This window comes from Myotis yumanensis, unplaced genomic scaffold (genome assembly GCF_028538775.1).
Source record: "Myotis yumanensis isolate MYYU_CA2020_CCGP unplaced genomic scaffold, mMyoYum1.0.hap1 SCAF_2, whole genome shotgun sequence".
NCBI classification, from domain to species: domain Eukaryota; kingdom Metazoa; phylum Chordata; class Mammalia; order Chiroptera; family Vespertilionidae; genus Myotis; species Myotis yumanensis.
The window spans coordinates 70998084-71021241 of record NW_027223753.1 but is presented as its reverse complement, the minus strand read 5'-3'; the positions used below and the strand labels follow the sequence as shown (position 1 = coordinate 71021241).

The following is a 23158-nucleotide window of genomic DNA, read 5'->3' as shown; positions in this document are numbered from 1 at the left end:
GAGTGGGCCATTATCTGCATGGTTTAAAAGTTTGGCTTTGTAACCATAATTGTTTCCTTTTACATTCTATTATTTGATTCAGATTTTGCTTTTTAGCAGGTTTTGGGGGTTGAGATAGGAGGATGAGGAAATGGAAAGGGTTGTTTTAAACTAAAGTCAATGCATTTTATTTTTTAATATGTAAACAGGAATGTTTGAAACTTTATATCTTTGTACCTTTTATTTTTGATATGTTGAGCAGGAATGTTTTAAACTTTATATATCTTTATACTATCCATTATGGTAGTCACTGGCCATATGTGACAAATGAGCACCTCAAATTTGACTGATCTAAATTGCAATATGCTCTGAGTAAAATATACACCAGGTTTTGAAGAGTTGATTTAAAAAAAAATCTCATTAATTAAAATTTTTCATAATATGTTAAAATATTTTGCCTGTACTTGATAAAATGTTAAAATGAATTTAACCTGTTTCATTTTACTTTAAATGCAGCTACTAGAACATTTAAAATTATATAAAACGCTCGCATTATATTTCTGTTGGACAATGCTGACTTAGATCATCTTTAATTTTGTATTTACCACTATAGCATTGGTACCTCAGTTTTCCTGAACATATGCTCTGTAACATAGCCATGAACATTAAGATAGTAAAAACAGATATTTTTAAGTCTCTGTGTTAAAAATATATGTATTTTTAATCATAGAAGAGGTCTTTAGATTTTCACTCAAACTCTAAGTTCTTTTTCTTTGCTTTGAGGATTGTTTAACATTTTTTATCAGTTGTCAGATTTCTGGAGGCATATGATGATATAATTAATTAAAATAATTTATTGTTCTATTCTTTAAGTTGCAACTAGCTTAGCTTCATATCATCTCTTTTTATTTATTTATTTATTTATATTTTTTAAAAATATATTTTATTTATTTTTTACAGAGAGGAAGGGAGAGAGATACAGAGTTAGAAACATCGATGAGAGAGAAACATCGATCAGCTGCCTCCTGCACATCTCCCACTGGGGATGTGCCTGCAACCAAGGTACATGCCCTTGACCGGAATCGAACCTGGGACCTTTCAGTCCGCAGGCCGATGCTCTATCCACTGAGCCAAACCGGTTTTGGCGATATCATCTCTTTTTAAATTAAAAAGTCCAGCAGTTAAATCTGCTTGGAATCTACACTAATAAAAGAGAAACATGGTAATTAGCGTACGACCGCTACCCTTCCCATTGGCTAATCAGCATATCCTTATGCAAATTAACTGTCAGCCAAGATGGCGGCTGGCAGCCATGCACTGAAGCGAGCAGGGAGGCTTGCTTGCTCCAATGACGGCGAACTCCAACGTTCCCCGCCTGCTGCTGCCGGCCTTTCAGCTGCAACTCTAAGCAACTATGTACTATGTTGCAAATAAGAAGCTAAACAAAACCCCAGAAACCGGCTTTCATTCAGCTGGGCTTCAGCCAGCCAGACCGCAACATTGTATCGATGTTTTCAGCAGCGAGGCCTCAGAGCTAAAGCTGGCCCAGAATAAAAAAAAAAAAAGAAAAGAAAAAAAGGAGCGGTTGGGAGCTTCAGTCACTCCAGCTGGAAAACAGCCCTCAGCCCCTCACCCAGACTGGCCAGGCACCCCAGTGGGGACCCCCCCCTGATCCAGGACACCCTTCAGGGCAAACCAGCCAGCCCCTACCCATGCATTAGGCCTCTATTCTATACAGTAAAAGGGTAATATGCCTCCCAGCACCGGGATCAGCGGAGCAGCGAGGCTCCCAGCACCGGGATCAGCGTGACAGGGGGCAGCGCCCCAACCCCCTGATCAGCCCTGCTCTGTGCCTGATAGGGGGGAGCTCCCCAATCCCCTGATCGCCCTGCGGCTCTGTGTGTGACAGGGGGCGGGTCCACAACCTCCCTATCTGCCCTGCTCTGTTCGTGACAGGGGAAGGCGCCCCAACCCCCTGATCAGCCCTGCTCTGTGCCTGATAGGGGGGAGCTCCCCAATCCCCTGATTGCCCTGCGGCTCTGTGTTTGACAGGGTGCGGTGCACCAACCCCCTGATCAGCCCTGCTCTGTGTGTGACAGGGTGCGGCGCCCCAATCCCCCCGACCCCCACGGGCCTTGCTCTGTGTGTGACAGGGTAGAGCCATAACCTCTCCATCGGCCCTGCCCTGAGTGTGACAGTGGTGGCGCCCCAACCCCCTGATCAGCCCTGCTCTGTGGGTAATAGAGGGTGGCGCCCCAACCCCCCTCCACGGGCCTTGCTCTGTGTGTGACAGGGTAGAGGCATAACCTCCCCATTGGCCCTGCCCTGAGTATGACAGGGTGCAGCGCCCTAACCCCCTGATCCGCCCTGCTCTGTGTGTGACAGGGGGTGGTGCCCCAGCTCCCCTATCGGCCCTACTCTGTGAGTGACGGGGGGAGCTCCTCAACCGTCTGATCGGCCCTGCTCTGTGCGTGACAGGGGGGAGCTCCCCAACCCCCTGATCGACCCTGCTCTGTGTGTGACAGGGTACGGAGCCCCAACCCCCCTGATGGGCACTGCTCTGTGAGTGACAGGGGGCAGCGCCCCAACCCCCTGATCAGCCCTGCTCTGTGAGTGACAGGGGGCAGCGCCCCAAACCCCCTTATTGGCTTTGCTCTGTGAGTGACAGGGGGCAGCGCCCCAACCCCCTGATTGGCCCTGCTCTGTGCGTGACAGGGGGTGGCACCACAACCTCCCCATTGACCCAGCCTTGAGTGTGACAGGGGTCGGTGCCCCAACCCCCCAATTGGCCCTACCCTGAGCGTGACTGAGGGTGGCATCACAACCTCCCAATCCGCCCTGCTCTGTGCATGACGGGCGGCGCCCCAACTCCCCAATCGGCCCTGCTCTGAGCCTGACCAGGGGCTGCACCTAGGGATTGGGCCTGCCCTCTGCCACCTGGGAGCAGGCCTAAGCCAGCAGGTCATTATCTCCCGAGGGGTCCCAGACTGCAAGAGGGCACAGGTCGGGCTGGTGGACCCCCTTTCATCCCCCCAAGTGCACAAATTTTTGTGCACCGGGCCTCTAGTCTATATATATAAAAGCCTAAGTGACCAGATGACCATTGGACTGTCTGACCAGTAGCTATGATGCACACTGACCACCAGGGGGCAGATGCTCAACGCAGGAGCTGCCAAGCTGCAGTTCTTGGGTGATGTACCTGGAACCAGAGAGGAGGGAGCCCGATTCCAGGGTGCGTCACCCGAGAACTGCCCTCTTGTAATCTGGGACCCCTTGGGGGATGTCAGAGAGCCAGTTTTGGCCCAATCCCCACAGGCCAGGCTGAGGGACTCCACTGGTGCACAAATCTCTAGCCCATTGGCTCCCCACTTCAGGTCTGGCTCTCCACTGGGTCTCTAGCCCATTGCAGAGGTTGTGGGTCTAGTCCTTACAGAAACTTTTCCACTCGATTAGCTAAATGATGAGACGTGCAGGACCTACTGGCTGCAGCCCCGACATCTGGCGCCCATGCCAGCCCATCCGCTTAATATCCATTTCCAGTGGAGGCAGTGAATTTTATCCCTACTACTCTCAGCTGGGAAACTGGCTGCGGCTTCCCTCCTTCCTGATGGACAGTAGCGCCAGCGGGCAACCTCTGGGGAGGGAAGGAGGTGAAGGAGCAGCTCAGGTGGGAAGAAGGAGGTTCCCACCACCACAGGACTCAGCCTGGGTGGAAGGGGCTGGGCAGGAGGCTGACATTGAGCAAGGTCCTGCCCTAGGCTGATTAGATTCCAAGCTAAGTAAATCCTGTTTGCTACATTGCATTTTGCAGCTAAATGCCCACAAGTCCTCAGTTACCACCAAATTTAGGGTAAAGTGAGATGAAAGAAGGGAGACAGATACAGAGAGAAAGTGACATAATATTGGGAGAAGAGAGGAGGGACCCTGATTCTGGGTGCATCACTCGAACCGCCCTCTCACAATAGGGGACCCCTCGGGGGATGTCGGAGAGCCGGTTTCAGCCTGATCTCCACAGGGACCCCACCAATGCACGAATCCATGCACCAGGCCTCTAGTATTTATATAAAGTAAACTCCATCAGTTTCTGATGGGAGAGGACTATAAGCTTTTTTTGTTGTTGTTAATCCTCACCTGAGGATATTTTTTCATTGATTATTTTTTTAAGGAAAGACAGAAACATCAATGTGAGAGAAACACATCAATTGGTTGCCTCCTGCACTAATATTTTTGGTGTCATATCTAAGAAGACTTTACCTAACCCAAAATCATGAGGATTTACTCCTATATTTTCTTCTTTAATATGCTTGTTCTTGAACTTCATATAAGCAGAATCATATACTATGTACTCTCTTTCATCTGTCTTTCACTCAATCTAATGATTATAAGATTCATCCATATTAATGTATATATCAGCAGTTTGTTTCTTTTTATTGCTTAATATTTCAAAGAATGAATATGTCACAATTTCATCATTTATTTTCTGGATATTTAGGTTGTTTCTGAGTTTTGGCTATTATGAATAAAACTTATATGGACTTTCAACTGCAAGTCTTTTTGTGGACATTTGTTTTCATTTCTCTTGCTGGGTCATATGAAAATGTATTTAAGTTTATAAAGAATTGCCAAAGTGGTTGAATTCTGACATCAAGTATATGAGTTATAATAGCTCCCATCCTGGGCAACACTTGGTGTGGTCATTCTAATGTGTCCATAGTGTGGTTTAACAATTGCATTTCCTGATGACTAAAGATGTTGAGCACTCAATTGCTTATTGGCCACTTGATTATCTTGTTTTGGAAATTGTCAGTTCAAGTCTTTAACTCATTTAAAAAATGTGTTGTTTGCCTTCTTATTGATTTTAAGAGTTCTGCGTATATTCTGGATGCCATCTTTTGTCAGATATTTATGTTGAAAAAAATTTTTTCAGTCTGTGGTTTACCTTTTCATTTTCCTAACTAGAGGACCGGTACAATCCGGAACCCCTCGGTGGGATGTTGGAGAGCCAGTTTAGGCCCGATCCCCGCAGGTCAGGCCGAGGGACCACACTGGTGCACGAATCCGTGCACTGGGCCTCTGGTATGAATATAAGATCTTTGGTTAATCTCTCCCCCTTCCCCCCTTCCTCTGAGATTCATCAATCTATTCCATGTTTCCATGCCTGTGGTTTCTGCTCCTGCATTGAGTGTCTGCTCCCTGGTGGTCAGTGTGTGTCATAGCTACCGGCTGGCCGGTCAGCTGGTCGGCAGTTGCTTAGGCTTTTATATATATAGTTGGTATCTTTTGAAGCACAGAGCATTTTAAGTTTGGATTTTTTATTCATTTTTTCTCTTATGGTTAGTATTTCCTTTTGTCCCATTAACAAATTTTGGCCACTCCAAGGTTGTGAAGACTTTTTCCTGTTTTCTTCAAGGACTTTTATAGTTTAGCTTTTATAATCAGCCCTATTGTCCATTTTTAAGTCATATTTGTATGTCGTGTGAGTTAATATCTTTAAATAATGTTATGTCTTTACTTGAAATATTTCATTTGTAAATATTTCTCACAATTTTGTATATGTTATTTCAGTTTCTTCTGAAGGTGAACTGCTTAACCCTTTTCTCTAACCCTATCCATGAATTTCACTTGGCATTTCCTGTCTATTCCAAAAGTTGCAATTTGGCAATGTGAGACCTTTCTGACTCTCTAAAAGCCTTCTGTTTAGGTACCTTTTCATTTATACTTCCATTGTATCTCATACTTATGTTTAGCTTAGGAAATATCATTATGTTCTTTTTAACTGAATGTCTCTATTGATGGTAGTGATACAGTTAATTATTTGACATATTACAAGCATTCGATGAATAATTAAGTGAAACAAAGAACTTAGGTAAGGGTTATTTTAGTAAAGTTTGTTTCTCTATTTCATTTGGTATTCTTAGGGTTTATAATGATATATAAAATTACGTATGTATAATAATTTTTCCATAAGATATATTATGATCCATGGGGGAAAAGTATTTAAAGTCAAAATATCATCATTAATTATCGTTTTTTTAATAAAGAATATTTATGGCAATAGTTGACCCTTAATTTGACTGCTGTGTACATTTTTCTATTTCTAGCAATATTTGGGACATTTTATTTAAATTATTTTTGCCACGAAAATGTATTATGTTATCCTACCTATGAATAAGGATAGTAGTTGCTCAATTTATATTATTGTTATTGAATAGGACATCTTGAATTTGAAGGTTTTCTAATATGGGGGTTTTCATTTTATTTCCATTCAGTCAGTATTTTATGTACTTTCACTGAGCTAAATGCTTTTAGGGATCTAAAGATGAGTAAGATATAAATCTGTCTCACAAAGGGTATTCCTGTAATCTGCTAAATAGTGTTTGAATCATGTTTTTTTTTTCCTTTATTAGTTTTCAATATATCATAAGTTAGTATTGGGAGCATTTCAGAAAGCAGTGAGTGGTAGCCATGTTCAGTATACAAATAGATGTTTTAGGACCCTTATTTGAATGACATACAATTTACATCTTTATAATGATAGAGCCATATTTTCCAGTCTTTCTTTATAGTTGGTGTATATATGAAAGAGATAGTATGGGTTTGCTGTTGTGATGAATCCTGGAATAGATCTCTAAACTTATCTCAACCCATCTTTCTACAGATAAGGAAGAAACACAGGGTTCTAAACTCAAAGGCCAACAGGACTTTCTGAATGGAGAGGTCTCAGTTTAACAGTGCAAGCCCACTGATAAATAACAGCTTTTAGTTGGCCTGAGTTTTTAGGCGATTGAGTGGATAAAAGCTCCTGTTCACTATACCTTGTTGTTCCTGTGTAGGATTATGGGCCTAATTTTGCTCCATCTTATTTTTCAAGAGAATCCAGAATTATACATAAGTACAAATGTATGTGTGTATAAAAATTAAATGAAGCCTTTCCAATTTTATTATTCAGATTTTTTTTTTTATAACAAACTGCATGGTCCAAACAAAATACTTTTAGTTATTGATTAGTTATACATGGGTGAAGTAAATTGAAAAAAGAGAAGGGATTTGTTTAATTTATGTGATGTTTCCTTACTTTTTTTAGTATTTAACATATTGTAAACATGATAGGATTAGTTCTTCCATAGAATTTGTTATAGCCTTTCCAAGTATAGTTTCTTTTTTCCTGAAGCCCTCCCAACCATTTTTCTCACTAAATTTCTCCAAATTTGAATTTGAATTGGAGATGAAGGGACATTATGATGGGATTAATAGGACTAAAATATTTAACATAATTTACTATTTCAAAATTTGAAATTACTATGCTTAGATGAAAAATACAGCAGTAATTTTATAGATGGCAGCCAAATGTTATTGAAATAATACATATTTTAAAACTATGACTAAATTGCTGTAGTGAAACTCTAAAAGTACCATCATTACTTCATCTAGTATTACTGTGAAATTAGATCTTGAGCAATTTTTAATTATGTTTTAGATTGTTAGAGACGGACAGTAAGTCTTTGAAATCTGTAAATGGGTCAAGAAGAAACAGTGGCTCCTCCCTTGTATCAAGTTCATCAGCCTCTAGCAACCTCAGCCACCTTGAAGAAGATTCTTGGATACTTTGGGGAAGACTTGTTAATGAATGGGAAGATGTGCACAAAAAGAAGGAAAAACACATTAAGGTATTTATATTCTTTGTTGAAGTTCTTTCTCTTATCCCAAAGGGAATCAGGCGTAGATTGATAGAGGATTAAAATTCAGATTCAACTACTTTCCAAGTACTGTAATAAAGAAGTGTCCTTTATATGTTTTCATTTATTTGTCCCCATAGAAGTTTTGATTTGTAAATATCAGTTGTTATTGAAGTCTCCTAATTGTAGAAATATATAGGTGAAAATTATTTTAGAGATAAAATTCTATTGTTTTATAGATTCAGAAATGAAGTTGTGACATCCTTGCATTTTCAGTATGTAACCTTTTTTTTTTTTTTTTTTTGGTCTGATAACAGCCCTTTATAAGATGATGGTTATTGTACTGCCCTCACAGCTCTGCAGATTATTGAGTCCTTAGTACCTTTAGAGATCATACTTTGAGTGAGATTATAAGAATTTATAACATTATAGCCCTTCCTTCACCAGCCAGAACAGAATACACCCAAGGGCCAAATCTTAGTATTGGTTAAAAGGTTCCCAAGTCTTATTATAAAACTAGCTTTGTGAATTATAAACTTGGTAAAGGTCTCCCACTCTATTTCAACTCCCAATAAGTCTTCTTTGGTTTTCAAGGTAGGAGACTTAAGTAATTCATTTTAAAATTTTATTTTTATTTTTAGGAACTTGTTCGTAAAGGGATACCTCACCATTTTAGAGCAATAGTTTGGCAACTTTTATGCAGTGCACAGAGTATGCCAATCAAGGATCAATATGCAGAACTCTTGAAAATGACTTCACCTTGTGAAAAATTGATCCGAAGGGACATTGCTAGAACTTATCCCGAACACAATTTTTTTAAGGAAAAAGATAGCTTTGGACAGGAGGTTTTATTTAATGTAATGAAGGTAAGTTCTATTTATTTTTTGAAATGAAGTGAATTCTCAGAAGGTTGAAAGAATTCATTTCCCACAATGAAGCATGATCTCTCACCCCAATAATCAGTTGCTTTGGCAATAAATTTGGCTTTAGCATAATTTTTGCTTTAATACTGATGCTACATTACAGTTTAGTTTAGAGAACTTATTAGAAGATTCATTACATTGCTCAGTATTAGTTGGCCAAAATCAAATAGCCTAGAAATCACTATACATTGAGAGATCCTCTAGGAAAATGAATACTTCACCTTCTTTGAGTTTCAGTATCTGGGAACAAATTTATCTACTTGGCTGTGGTCAGTGTTGTTAAGAGCTCTTAGCCATTGAAAGTCTGTGCCATTGTAATTTTTCTTCAATATTGCCTTTTCCTCTTCCATAGTATCTTTCCCTTCCAACTACCTCTGTGAAATACTGATTTCTTATTAAATCATTTATATATTGCCAAAGCTTTCTTTACCTTGTGGTCTTATTTTTATTTAATATACATATTAAATTATTTTTAAGTATTGTTACTTTCCCAAGTACAAACTTCTTTTTCTTTTTTTGTCCTTAGGAGTTGTTAGTTTCTAATTGGGAAATTGTCAAAAGAAAAATTGATGTAATAAATCATTTGCTTATTAAATATTTATGGTATAACATTTACAACAAGCAACTAAGAGTTTTTCTTAAAAATAGTCTTTAATTTACTTGTTTTACTATTTTTAAGTTTTTAGAGAAGGAAAGTATAATATATTAAAGTATTTTGAACAATACTTTTTGCTTTTTAGGCATATTCTTTAGTGGATCGTGAGGTTGGTTACTGTCAAGGAAGTGCTTTTATAGTTGGACTGCTGCTTATGCAGGTAAGTTAGTACAAGTGTCAAATGTCCAATTAAGTTATTTATTAAAGTTGCATTGAAGAATTTAAAAAGTATCCTTGTTTTTTATTAAGTGTAAGTTGCTATTGGGCATTTTTTCCTAAGCACAATTTAATTAGGAGCATTTAGTTTGCACTTTAAAAGATTACTAAAATTGTTGAAAATAGCATGCTATAATATCCTCCACTAAATGAAATTTCACCACTTTGGTATTTACATTTGGACCACAGTATTTACTAAAGCCTGTATCTACTTTTAAATATTGACATTTTTTAAATATGTCAATATTTAAGGAGGAGTAATCTTTTTTAAACCAAGGAGAACATGATTCAAGTGTTGGTATGCAATGTTATGTTATGCAACATCTTCGGAAATTATATATGACTTCTTGAGGACTTGTTATGGACTCTAAGTGTGGTACTCAGTCACACCAGGGATATGGTATATATTTCTGTTGACAGTGACTTATTTTGTAGTGGGATTGGGTGGGATGTTTTCAGAAGTCAGGGACAGGATAATCTTAGCTTTGAAGGGAAATGTCATAGAGTGGTGATCTCTTCAGCCTTGTTAAAAAAATTAAAAAGTCCATCATACTCTATATTTAGTCTCAGATTAAAATATAGTCTGAAAGGAAACCTTGGAAATAATTTGATTTGAATTACATAGACTGGTTTTTGCATCTTAATTCTGCACTGAGTTCTGTGAATTTGGACTAGATTATTTAACCTCTCTCTGAGTCTTAATTAGGCAATATTGTCTACTTTCAGATTCATTGTAAGGGCTATATGAGATAATATATGTAAAAGCCTAGCATGATGTTTGGCACAGAGTAGATAGGCAATAAAAGTTAAATGACTTCCTAAGATTACATATCATGATAGATAAAAGCAGAATAAGATTCAAAAACTGTGTTTCCTAATACTTTGCTTCAATTAGCTAACAGTTCTACCTGAGTTTTTAAGCTCTATACGTATTAAGGATGTACACATTTCTCAGTCTCAAAAACTTGATGTAGAGATACTGGTTTATAGTAAAAATGACTGGTTTTTACTTTGCTTTATAATAGAAGAACTGCACCCAGAAGTTGTTATTGCAGAATATTTGTCTATTTCTAACATTAGGTTATAAATAATAAGAAAAAAAAACCTAGAAATGTTAATGTTGGAAGTATAGCTGTTTTACACATTGTGATTTTCCTAATTTGTAATTGGTTAGTATTGGTAGGCCTTTCACTGTTGGACTCAAATATCCCTGTTATTAGACCAGTGATTTTTGTCACAATTCTGTTCCTTTTACTTTCATATTAGTTCCGAAATAACATTTCTATTGATGATCTAAAAAGCAGTTATCTCTACTTGAGCTATGAGTCAGTCTTCCAACAGCTGACCTAGCTAGCTCTATAGGATTTAGGCCGATGCTCTATCCACTGAGCCAAACCAGCTAGGCGGGATGAAACTTTCTTTTTTTTTTTTTCCTTAGCGGAAGGGAGAGGGAGAAATGGAAACTTCAGTGATGAGAGTGAATCATTGATCAGCTGCCTCCTGCACGCCCCATACAGGGGATCGAGCCTGCAACTCAGGCATGTGCTCCAGCCGTGACCTCCTGGTTCATAGATTGATGCTCAACCACTGAGCCATGCTGCCTGGGTGGGTTGTAACTTTTTTTGGTATGTTCACAAGAGAAGAAATTCTTGTAAGACGAAAAAGGGGAGATTAATTGATTTATTCGTACTGTAACTGTCATGAGGGGCTGGAGAAGTGGAAGGTAGTGGTAGGAGATGGGGTTGGAGAAGTGGTAAGGGGTCATGTCATATAGGACCTATAAGGATTGTGGCTTTCATTGAGGATATGGAAATCCTCTAGAGAAGCTTTTTATTTTGAGCAGTGGAGTGAAATGATTGAAATGACGAATTGGAAGGATCACTGTGGCAGCTCCAGGATGTATGGAGAGTAGGTTTTGGGAAGGGAGCACAAGGGAGGCAGCAGAGTGGCCAGTGAGGAAGCCCGTGCAGTTGTCCAGACCAAGGATTACTGCTCTCTTGATGGTGGTTTGGACTAGGTGTTATGATGAGAAGTGGTTGATTTTTAAGATATTTTGAATGTAGAACCAGCAGGATTTACTGATAGATTGGATGTGGAGTAAAAGTGAAAGGAGGAGTGATTGATGACTCAAGATTTTTGAGCAGAAGTATGGGACAAGAAGTAGCAGGAAATTAGGAGTGTGATTTAAGCTGTCTGTTGGACATCCAAGTGGGGATATAAATGTGCAGGTGGAAATACGAGATGGGTATTGGGGGAATGTCCAGGCTGATAGATAGAAGAGAGAGACTAAAGGCTATAAAAATGGGTTCAGATGCAGGTAGAATGGTAGATGTGGTGGCGTGAGAATGGGACAGTTTTCTTTTAATTGCTTCTATTAAAAAAATACTGACATAGCAAACAAGGTCATTAGCTTAGAGATGAGTGGAAGCTTGAGGACAGAGAAGAAAGTTTGAAATGGTCTAGAATGAGTGATTGAATTAGAGAAATAAAATACACCAGACAGCATTAAAGATCCACTGAGATTAGTGGTCCTAAATTCAAAATGAGACCAGCCAGCAGGGCTAAGTGTTTTTATTTTACCCACCCAGACACTTTCTGCTGTCTAAATGTAGTTACAGAGTTGGATTTTTCTAAAGGTGGAGTTTTGCAGTTAGGATTATAACTGAGAGAGAAAGACAAAGTAATTGTGGATTTAAATGTGCGAATAAATATAACAGTAAAGTGAGCACAGGAGAGAGTTGGGAACAAAGTTAAGGTAGTGTATAAATGAATGAGGACTGCAAGGTCAGATCATTGTAAATACTTTATGTACATTAATCTTCACTGCATCCCTGTGAAGTAAGTACTATTATTATACCCATTTGATAGGTAGTAAAGCTGAGCAACTGAGAAGTTAAATAATTTGCTGAAGGTCATACAGCTGTTAGTGGGAGTTGAACCGTAGGTGGTGTGACTGTAGAGCCTGAGCTAGTAACTGCCTGCCAAGATCATTGGAGCAAAGGAAGCCAGAGGTGTCTTAGGCCAGAGGTGTCCTTAATCCACATGAAAATGAGTGTGGTTTGAGGGGATGACCCACAGGTTTGTAGATGCTGTAAAAAAGAGGAATCATGGGTAATGTCTACTGGTATGTGTTTCAAGAGAATGGGGAGTTAATGCTGTGGAAGTGGCAATGAGGTTCAAGAAGGGCTATGTACCTCTTTACCCCATGGCTTCTTTCAGTGCTGTGGGAGATAAAACAGCCACCTCAGGAGAGAGCCAGGTTTTGGTGTCAAACTGTTCTTAAGGGAAAGCCAGATTTCAATTAGAAAAGAAGGTGAAAGAACATTTGATAAAAAGATTGAGGATATAGTTAGGATATTTTGTTGATGGCAGATTATGAGTTCTAGAAAGTTCTGTGGAAGAGGTTTTGGGAAGGTTGGAAGTGGGGTTAAATTAGGGGAGCAGTAGAATCATATAGGATGAGAATTCTGGGATTTTTTTTTTTCTTCAGTGACTGACTTAAATCAATGGGGTTGTAGGGTTTAAGAGGATTAATGAGGATGGTTTCCAAGGCAGAATTGTGGTTATGTGTGTTGGAAGGGAGGACGGAAGGGAGGGAGGGAGGAAGGGGGGAGGGAAAGGAAGAAGGGAGGCAGGGAGGGAGGGAGGGAGAGAGAGAGGGAGGAAAGGTTTTGCCAAGAGTAACTCTTGGCTCCTGTCTTGGTTGTGTCAACATGGCCAGGAAAAATGTATTGTTACTGGAAGCAGTCTTCAGTGAGAAGAATGCCTAGAGATCCTTTGAGGTTTCCTCTTTTGAAACACACTGGTATAATGTGAGTGAATGAGCACTAGAAAATTTTATCTTTTTGAGAAAGATGACTTAATAATTTAGATAAGTGTTATTTGCTTAAGTATTATGAATATCTGTGTAGCTCTTACAGAGCTTTTACATTTATTATCTTATTTGATACTAGTGGCCTGGTGCACAAATTTGTGCACAGTAAAAGGGAATTAATTAGAGGAAATATCTTAATATTGCTGTTTGCCTTTTCTTTATAATAGAAGTGTCAGAGATGAAAGTAAATGAGTAAAATGTATCTGCCCATTTGGGGTTGCATGTCATGGTTATGAATAAATCGGGCTTGCCATACTTCGTTACAATTGCCATAGCATCCTGATATCGCTGTTGCATATTTTGGGACTACCCTCAAAAGATGATGGAAGTATTATCATTTTACTAGTTGGCACATTGTCATTTTCAGATCTAGATTTGAGATAATCCATCAAACCACTATATTTTCAACTCTCAACTTAGATTGGTTTGCTTTGATGAAATGTATCTGATTGGCCTCCATTTTTTAATATGAATCCACAATAAACTGTTGAGTTAATTTTTCTGTATTTAAAATAGGATTGAACATGTCCCGCACAGAGAGATGAAATCCATAATACTGCATTTGTGTGACTCGTGTCCTTAGATTTTGTCTAGTATCATTGTCAATTACACTGTTGTCTCTGAGTCTTTTTTTTTAATTGAATCTTTATTGTTCAGATTATTACATTTGTTCCTCTTTTTCCCCCCATAACTCCCCTCCTCCCAGTTCCCGCCCCCACCCACTGTCCTCATCCATAGGTGCACGATTTTTGTCCAGTCTCTTCCCGAATCTCCCACACCCCTTCCCCCCCCAAGAATAGTCAGTCCATTCCCTTTCTATGTCCCTGATTCTATTATAATCAACAGTTCATTCTGTACATCAGATTATTTATTCACTTGATTCTTAGATTCACTTGTTGATAGATGCATGTTTGTTGTTCATAATTTGTATCTTTACCTTTTTCTTCTTCTTCCTCTTCTTAAAGGATACCTTTCAGCATTTCATATAATACTGGTTTGGTGGTGATGAACTCCTTTAGCTTTTCCTTATCTGTGAAGCTCTTTATCTGACCTTCAATTCTGAATGATAGCTTTGCTGGATAAAGTAATTTTGGTTGTAGGTTCTTGGTATTCAGCACTTTGAATATTTCTTGCCATTCCCTTCTGGCCTGCAAAGTTTCTGTTGAGAAATCAGCTGACAGTCGTATGGGTATTCCCTTGTAGGTAACTGAGTTTCTTTCTCTTGCTGCTTTTAAGATTCTCTCTTTGTCTTTTGCTCTTGGCATTTTAATTATGATGTGTCTTGGTGTGGTCCTCTTTGGATTCCTTTTGTTTGGGGTTCTCTGCGCTTCCTGGACCTGTAAGTCCATTTCTTTCACCAGGTGGGGGAAGTTTTCTGTCATTATTTCTTCAAATAGGTTTTCAATATCTTGCTGTCTCTCATCTTCTGGCACCCCTATAATTCTGATGTTTGTACACTTGAAGCTGTCCCAGAGGCTCCTTACACTATCTTCGTATCTTTGGATTCTTTTTTCATTTGCTTTTCCGGTTGGGTGTTTTTTGCTTCTTCGCGTTTCAAATCGTTGACTTGATTCTTGCGCTCCTCTAGTCTGCTGTTGGGTGTCTGTATAATATTCTTTATTTCAGTCAGTGTATGCTTAATTTCTAGTTGGTTCTTTATCACAGCATTGAGGGTCTCACTAGATTTCTTGAGGATCTCACTACATTTATCGGCGGTTTCTAGAAAATTATTGAAAGACCTTAAAATGCGTTTTTTAGCTCTATATCCTCCATTTCTGTCATGTTTCTTTGTCTCCGCATTTTTTTAAGCTTTCTTGGTGCACCCCCTTGTGGTCTTTGTGCGCAGTCTTGTTGTAGTTAAGCCTTGATTGTTGTTGGCAATACTGGGGGTGATTTGCCCTCCAGGCTAACTGGCTATGAGAGTCAGCTGTGTCTGCAGTGGGAGAGCTTCTGTGCTGGATCTCTAGGGCGGTGCTAATCTAGCGTTTGCCTAAGGCTATCCGGCAAATGCCTCTGTGCAGGGCTTGGGCGGGCTGGGTCCCTGGGGATCTACAGGACGGGTGGAGTGAGCAGTTATGGCTGCTCTCAGTTCTGTCCCCAGGGGCTCTGCCACTCAGAGTCTCAGCATCCGCTGCAAACCTCGGAGAGAAAGCTGCCTTCGATTTTCGACCGAAGCCAGACAGTCCCGCTTCTCCCACTTGAGTCTGGGTCCCTAGAGACTCGCCTGGATCTGGAACTCAGAGTCTGAAACTCCCTCCCGATTGAAAACAGCAACCGCGCCCTCCGCCACCAGCCCGCTCCACATGCACTCCGCACCTTAGTATTTCACTTCAGCACTGCGCCTCCTCTGAGTCTCGGTATGTTATTCTCTTTCCTCCTAGTTGTAGAACTTCCACTCAGCCAGCCTTCCTGTGGTTCTGGATGATTTCCGTTCCGTCTTTTAGTTGTATTTTTGAAGTGGTTGTTCGAGGCAGCAAACTCCGGCGTTAACCTATGCCGCCATCTTGGTTCCTCCTGTTGTCTCTGAGTCTTAATGCAATATCTGTTCCCCAACCTTTTTCACCATGTGGAAAAAGAATAGGATATGTCATTGCATCTAATATAGGAAACAGGATACTGATTTGTTTCATTTTAGTGGCATTTGGATTATTGGGATCTGGTTTACAATGAATGAGCAAGTCCCTTTAAAAGGAGGTTCTCCATCTTCATTTCTGAATATGACAGCAACCTCAGTTACACGAGGAAAATTATATCTACCCGGATCACTGTTACGATCGTATTTAATCGCTTCCGTGGGAGTGATTCCATTGTTACTTCCATGGGAGCAATACCTTTTGCTGCTGCTTCAGATTGGGCTTCGTTTTCTACCTCATGTAGCATCTTGTACGATTTTGTTAATTCATTTATTTCATGCATGAAGTTGTTGATGTTGATCATGAGTCTTTCTGAGCAGCCCTGGTTTTCTGGCATTGCTAATCTTTTACTTGTTGCTTCGGCCATATCTAAAATACAGAGTTGAGCAAACTTCCGAGAAACACCATCTGAAGGATGTAAAGTTCCAGTACGGTGATAAACTTGTCCGTGTATTCTAAAACAGTATGGCCCATACCCTGATGGTGATGCAATATTTGCACCCATGGAAGCAAAAGTAAAAGAACTATTTATGGATCGAATATTTTCCATGAAATTTTTACTGTCAGAATCTTCATTTGTCATTAATCTTTTTAAATATACTGGGTATTCTGGAAAATGTATATCATTGGGACAAACTTTACCTTTGCTACAACATTGAGTAAATTTCCCATCGGATGGTTTTTCATCAGAGAAATTTAGTGATAGGCAAAATTCACATTGAACAGTCATTCCACCACAACTATGTTAGAGGATTGCATCCTCATGTACTCCATTTTCACTGAGAAGGCAGTTCCTACCGGTATTGGTAGTACTTGTTGATGACTATTCTCTCGACATATTCTGTCGGCGCTGCCGCCTTCTTTCAACTTCAGAGTCATGTTGGTCTTTAGACATTTTCTGTCGATGCCACCAGCTTCTTTCAGCTTCAGAGCTATGTTGTGCCAATAATTGCTCTTCAGATACATTCTGTTGCTGACGCCGCCTTCTTTCAGCTTCAGAGGCATGTTGGTCTTCAGACATTTTCTGTCAATGATGCCAGCTTCTTTTGGCTGCAGAGCTACATTGTGTTAGTAGTTGCTCTTTAAACATATTCCCACCTCCCTGCTGTCAGGGTCTGGGATGCAGGTGAATGAGAGTCCTGGCTGTCAGGCTGCTGAGAGCTGGCTGACCAACGGCTGATTCTGGCTGATCCTGTGGGGGATGGGACTCTCTCCTCCCTGCTGTCAGAGTCTGGGCCGGCACCCATGGGGACACAGTGTCAAGTCTTCCTGCACCAGGAGACCCAGAGCCAAGTCCCCGCCCACTTGCATGTGCCTCAAAATCCTGGGAAATGCAGACCTGCCTGCGCCTGCAGACAGATGCAGCATCCAGCCTCACGGAGCCGCGGGACCCCTGGTGGAGCTACCCCCTTCTGTGAACTCCGGGGAAGCTGCGCAGAGCAGCAGGGGGGACCCGTCCCCCCTTGCCCCCCCACAGGGCTGAGGGGACTCCTGTGGCAGGCGCACGTAGTGGCCAGCCCCGCCCCCACTGTGGGTGCCACCATCTTGTTACAGCATGACGGTCAATTTGCATATCCCCTCTTTATTAGATAGGATAATTTTCTAGTGAGTTACATATAAATTGTGTATATATAAAGTTGATATCTTTATATGTACATAAAAAGTTGATATCTTTAAACCCCAATTACAGATTGTTTGAAAATGTATTTTACAAGTTCTTGTAACACTTACATCATGTCACTTCTGCTCAGAATGTTTAAAAGGGCTTCCCATCTCACTTAAGGTAAAAGTCCAAGTCCTTACAGTAGCCTCCAAAGCCTGTGTAATTTGGTTCCCTGTTACTTATCCTCCATAACGTAACTACCACTGTAACATTACTCCTACTTTATTAGTCCCCTGTTTGCTGTTCCTTGAGCATGCCCATCTTGATTCCATTTCAAGGCCTTTATATTATTCTCCTAGGACTGTTTTCCTCAGTTGTTCCCTTCAGTATTCTGCTCAAATGTTATCAAGGCACTTTCCCTGACCTAGGTAGGGAAAGTAAATAGCATTCCCCAGCTTTTCCTGTTACTCTACTTTGTTTTATTTTAATAGCATTCATAGCCATCTGACATATATTAATTGATTTCTTCCATACATTGTCCTCTCGCCCCACTAGAAAGTACAAAGTCGCTGAGTATAGTAATTGTGTTTATTTTGTTGACTGGCATATATAGATAGAGAGAGAGAGAGAGAGAGAGGTATCTAGCAAGTGAGACTGTTAGTCTCAGAGGTTGTTAGATTTGTCTAACTTTTCATTTGCTGTGATACATGGGAGGTTAAACCTTCTGATTTTTAGTCTGTTGATCTTGACATTGTATCACATGGCCACTCAAAACAGTGTTTATAGTTGGATGGGTACTTAGTTTAAACAGACTTTAACTTACTTGTGTATCACAGAACATTAACCTAATGTTGCTTTTTTCTCCTAATGTAGATGCCAGAAGAAGAAGCCTTCTGTGTATTTGTTAAATTAATGCAAGATTATAGACTTCGTGAACTTTTTAAACCAAGTATGGCAGAATTGGGCCTTTGTATGTACCAGTTTGAATGCATGATTCAGGTAAAAGTGTAGTGTTAAAGGCATATTGCCTTTATATTTTGTCATCTTGGTTTGAGTGACACCTGAGCATATTTAATGTTCAAAGCATTACAGCAGTTGAAAAAAATTAGTGTTTTAATCACACGATCATTTGTTGGTTGATTGATACAATTTAGACCTACTTTTCATTTAGGCATTATCTGCAGATATCTGCACTATCACAGTCTGGAACTTGACTGCAATTTTCACATTCAAACCTTAAGCATATGTGCTAAATGTATCATAACCCCATTGCCGAAATGCATACGTTTCCTTATGACCTATTATATCCTATTATTGTTATGTGTAGACTTATGCTCTCTTGCAGGAGCCTATGACATCATGACACTGATGTTAGTTCATTCCCTTTGAGATTACTTCTTCTGTCTCTTTCAGTCCTCTCCCCTGCCTTCCCCCTGCCCTTTTTTTTGTTAATCCTTACCTGAGGATATTTTTTCCATTGACTTTTAGAGAGAGTGGAAGGGAGGGAGGGTGGAAGTGGGGGGAGAGAAAAAGAGAGAGTAACATCGATGTGAGAGACACATCGATTGGTTGCCTCTGGCTCTCATCCCAACCAAGGGGCTGGGTATTGAACCTGCAACTCAGGTGTGTGCCCCTGACTGGGAATTGGTGACCCTTTGGTGTGCCAACTCTCTAACCACTGAGAAACACTGGTCAGGGCATGCCTTTCCATTTTTACCTCACATTTTGCTAGCTTTTAATCTTTCTAAAAAATGTTTTTAAATTTTTATTTATTTTATTTTATTTAAATAAGTCTTTATTCAGATTATTACAGTTGTTCCTCTTTTTTCTCCCCATAGCTCCCCTCCACCTAGTGGGTTTGTGTGCCAGGTGTCCTATAGTGCCCAGTTGCTCAGCCTCTCCAGTCACCTGAGGTGGACACTCTTGGTGCACCCCTTTTTGGGCTGTGTGCACAGTCTTGTTGTAGATAAGCCTTGATTGTTGTAGGTATCACTGGGAGGAATTGACCTCCAGGCCAATTGGCTGTGAGAACCAGTTGTGTCTACAATGGGAGAACTGCTGTGCTGGAAACACCCTTATGGGGCAGGACTTGCTTCAGTGGGGCTTTGGTGCTCACTGAGTCTTCCCCCTGAGTGTGTCCCTTATGGATCTGAAGAGCTGTAATGTGGTGTGGTCTCACTCTGACCACTGGGTACACTGGCTTTTGGATCTCCAAGGAGGTGCAAAGTCAGCCACTGCCTGAGGCTACCCAGCAGGAGCTACAGAGAGATCTGCAGATTCCTCCTCTTTGGGGTTTGGAGGTGCCCAGATGAGGTGCAGCTGTGAAGCAACGCAGGCAGCTGATGAGCCTCAGGCCTTCTTTTGGAAGCTCTGGGGTTCTTTGACCCAGCTGTAGTTTGTTAGGTTAGGTTGCAAAAGGCCAGGCCATTCATACACAAAAGCTTCTGTGCACAGCTTGGGTGGGGTTGTAAATTGAGTGGGGCGTGGTCTCAGGGAATCACGGGTTGGTGCAAACAGCAGTGGTTGCCCGTCAGCCCTGCCCCGATAGGTCCCTGGGTCTCTGTGTCCTGCAGCCCGTGCAGGAACAATGAACGCTGCAAGCACCTCTGTGAGAAAGCCGCCCTCATGTTCCGGCCCAGTGCCAGACAGTCCAGTTTCTCTCCGTATGAGTCTGGGTCCCCAGAGTCTCGCCCGGAACTGGAGTTCAGAGCAGTTGGGAGCTTGTATCTCCCTCCCGATTGAAAAAGACCACAGCGTACCCAGTTGCCAGCCCGTTTCAGGCGCCTCTGTACCTCCTACTGGTTTCAGTGCACTTTTCTCTTTCCCTCTAGTTGTCGAACTTCCACTCAGCCAGCCTTCCTGTGGTTCTGGATGATACCCGTTTTGTCTTTTAGTTGTAGTTTTGATGTGGTTGTGGGAGGCAGCAAGTACAGGCATTTACCTATGCCTCCATCTTGGTTCTCCTGCTAGCTTTTAATCTTAAAAAACAATGTTTCCATCCTTTTCTGTTGCTAGTTTAAGATTCAGAGTCTAGTGACTTCATGAGGGTGAGGGGGAGAGGAATCAAAATTAAATGAAAAATACCATTGAAATATTTTACCTTTCTGGATTTATTATTTTTTTAAAAAATATATTTTATTGATTTTTCACAGAGAGGAAGGGAGAAAGATAGAGAGTGAGAAACATCGATGAGAGAGAAACATCGATCAGCTGCCTCCTGCACATCCCCCACTGGGGATGTGCCCGCAACCCAGGTACATGCCCTTGACCGGAATTGAACCCGGGACCCCTGAGTCCACAGGCCGACGCTCTATCCACTGAGCCAAACCGGTTTCGGCATCTGGATTTAATTTTTATTTTATTTTATCCTTACCTGAGGATATGTTTATTGATTTTAGAAAAAGAGGAAGGGAGAGAGAGAGAGAGAGAGAGAGAGAGAGAGAGAGAAACATTGATGAGAGAGAAATACTGCTCAGTTGCCTCCTATTTGTGACATTGAACCTGCAACCTAAGTATGTGCCCTGTCCGGGAATTAAACCTGCAGCCTTTTTGTATATTGGAGGATGCTCCATTCAACTGAGCCACCTGGCCAGGGCCAGTTTTTATATTTTATATATAAAAATAAGTTTACTATATTGTCCTGTAAAATAATGGTGTAAGTATTCTCGTTTAGTTAAATGTCAATTAGATAAGCAGAATTTAAGAATATAGGTTAACTAGAGGCCCGGTGCACAAAAATTTGTGCACTCGGGGGGGTTGGGGAGGGGGTCCCCCAGCCCGGCCTGTGCCCTCTCGCAGTCTGGGACCCCTCGGGAGATAACGACCTGCTGGCTTAGGCCTGCTCCCGGGAGGCAGAGGGCACGCCCAATCCCTAAGTGCAGCCCCTGGTCAGGCTCAGAGCAGAGCCAATTGGGGAGTTGGGGCACTGCCCCATCATGCACAGAGCAGGGCGGATCGGGAGGTTGCGATGCCACCCTCAGTCATGCTCAGGGTAGGGCCAATTGGGGGGTTGGGGCACCGCCCCCTGTCACATTCAAGGCAGGATCGATGGGGAGGTTGCGGCGCCACCTCCTGTCACGCGCAGAGCAGGGCCGATCAGGGAGTTGGGGCGCTGCCCCCTGTCATGCACAGAGCAGGGCCAATCAGGGGGTTACGGCGCCACCCCCTGTCACGCACAGAGCAGGGCCGATCAGGGGGTTAGGGCGCTGCCACCTGTCACTCACAGAGCAGGGCCGATCAGGGGGTTGGGGCACTGCCCCCTGTCACTCACAGAGCAGGGCCGATCAGGGGGTTGGGGCTTCGTACCCTGTCACTCACAGAGCAGGGCCGATCAGGGGGTTGGGGCACTGCCCCCTGTCACTCATAGAGCAGGGCCCATCAGGGGGGTTGGGGCTTCGTACCCTGTCACACACAGAGCAGGGTCAATCAGGGGGTTGGGGAGCTCCCCCCTGTCATGCACAGAGCAGGGCCGATCAGGGGGTTGAGGAGCTCCCCCCTGTCACTCACAGAGTAGGGTCGATCAGGTGGTTGAGGAGCTCCCCCGTCACTCACAGAGTAATGCCGATAGGGGAGTTGGGGCACCGCCCCCTGTCACACACAGAGCAGGGCAGATCAGGGGGTTGGGGCGCTGCACCCTGTCACACTCAGGGCCGGGCCAATGGGGAGGTTTTGGCTTTACCCTGTCACACACAGAGCAGAGCCCGTGGGGGGGCGGGGGGTGTTGGGGCGCCACCCCCTGTCACACACAGAGCCGCAGCGGGATCAGGGGGTTGTTAGCTCCCCCCTATCAGGCACAGAGCAGGGCTGATCAGGGGGTTGGGGTGCCTTCCCCTGTCACGAACAGAGCAGGGCGGATAGGGAGGTTGTGGCCCCGCCCCCTGTCACTCACAGAGCCGCAGGGCGATCAGGGGGTTTGGGCGCTGCCCCCTGTCACGCTGATCCCGGTGCCGGGAGCCTCACTGCACCGCTGATCCCGGTGCCGGGAGCCATATTACCCTTTTACTATATAGAATAGAGGCCTGGTGCATGGGTGGGGGCTGGCTGGTTTGCCCTGAAGGATGTCCTGGATCAGGGTGGGGGTCCCCACTGGGGTGCCTGGCCAGTCTGGCTGAGGGGCTGAGGGCTGTGTTCCGGCTGGCGAGTGACTGAAGCTTCCAACTGCTCCTTGTTTTCTTTTCTTTTTTTTTTTTTATTCTGGGCCAGCTTTAGCACTGAGGCCTCGCTGCTGAAAACATCGATACAATGTTGCAGTCTGGCTGGGTTTCAGTCCGGCTGGTTTCTGGGGTTTTGTTTAGCTTCTTATTTGCAACATAGTACATAGTTGCTTAGAGTTGCAGCTGAGAGGCCGGCAAGTTAGGCGGGGAACGTTGGAGTCCGCAGTCACTGGACTAAGCAAGCCTCCCTGCTCGCTTCAGTGCATGGCTGCCGGCCGCCATCTTGGCTGACAGTTAATTTGCATAAGGATATGCGGATTAGCCAATGGGAAAGGTAGCGGTCGTACGCTAATTACCATGTTTCTCTCTTATTAGTGTAGAGGCCGGTGCACAAAAATTTGTGCATTCAGGGGGAGTGGGGAGAGGGGTCCCCCAGCCCGGCCTGT

General features: G+C 42.5%; 1 protein-coding gene across 6 annotated transcripts in view; it reads left to right on the top strand.

Annotated features, from left to right (window-relative positions):
• EVI5 (ecotropic viral integration site 5) overlaps positions 1–23158 on the top strand; it is a 203346-nt gene that overhangs the window by 37824 nt on the left and 142364 nt on the right. For all 6 annotated transcript variants that reach the window (XM_070405596.1, XM_070405595.1, XM_070405594.1 and 3 more), the window contains exons 3-6: positions 7457–7646; positions 8297–8521; positions 9319–9393; positions 18433–18558. In XM_070405596.1, coding sequence (XP_070261697.1) covers positions 7457–7646; positions 8297–8521; positions 9319–9393; positions 18433–18558 — 616 coding nt within the window. The remainder of the gene's footprint in view (positions 1–7456; positions 7647–8296; positions 8522–9318; positions 9394–18432; positions 18559–23158) is intronic.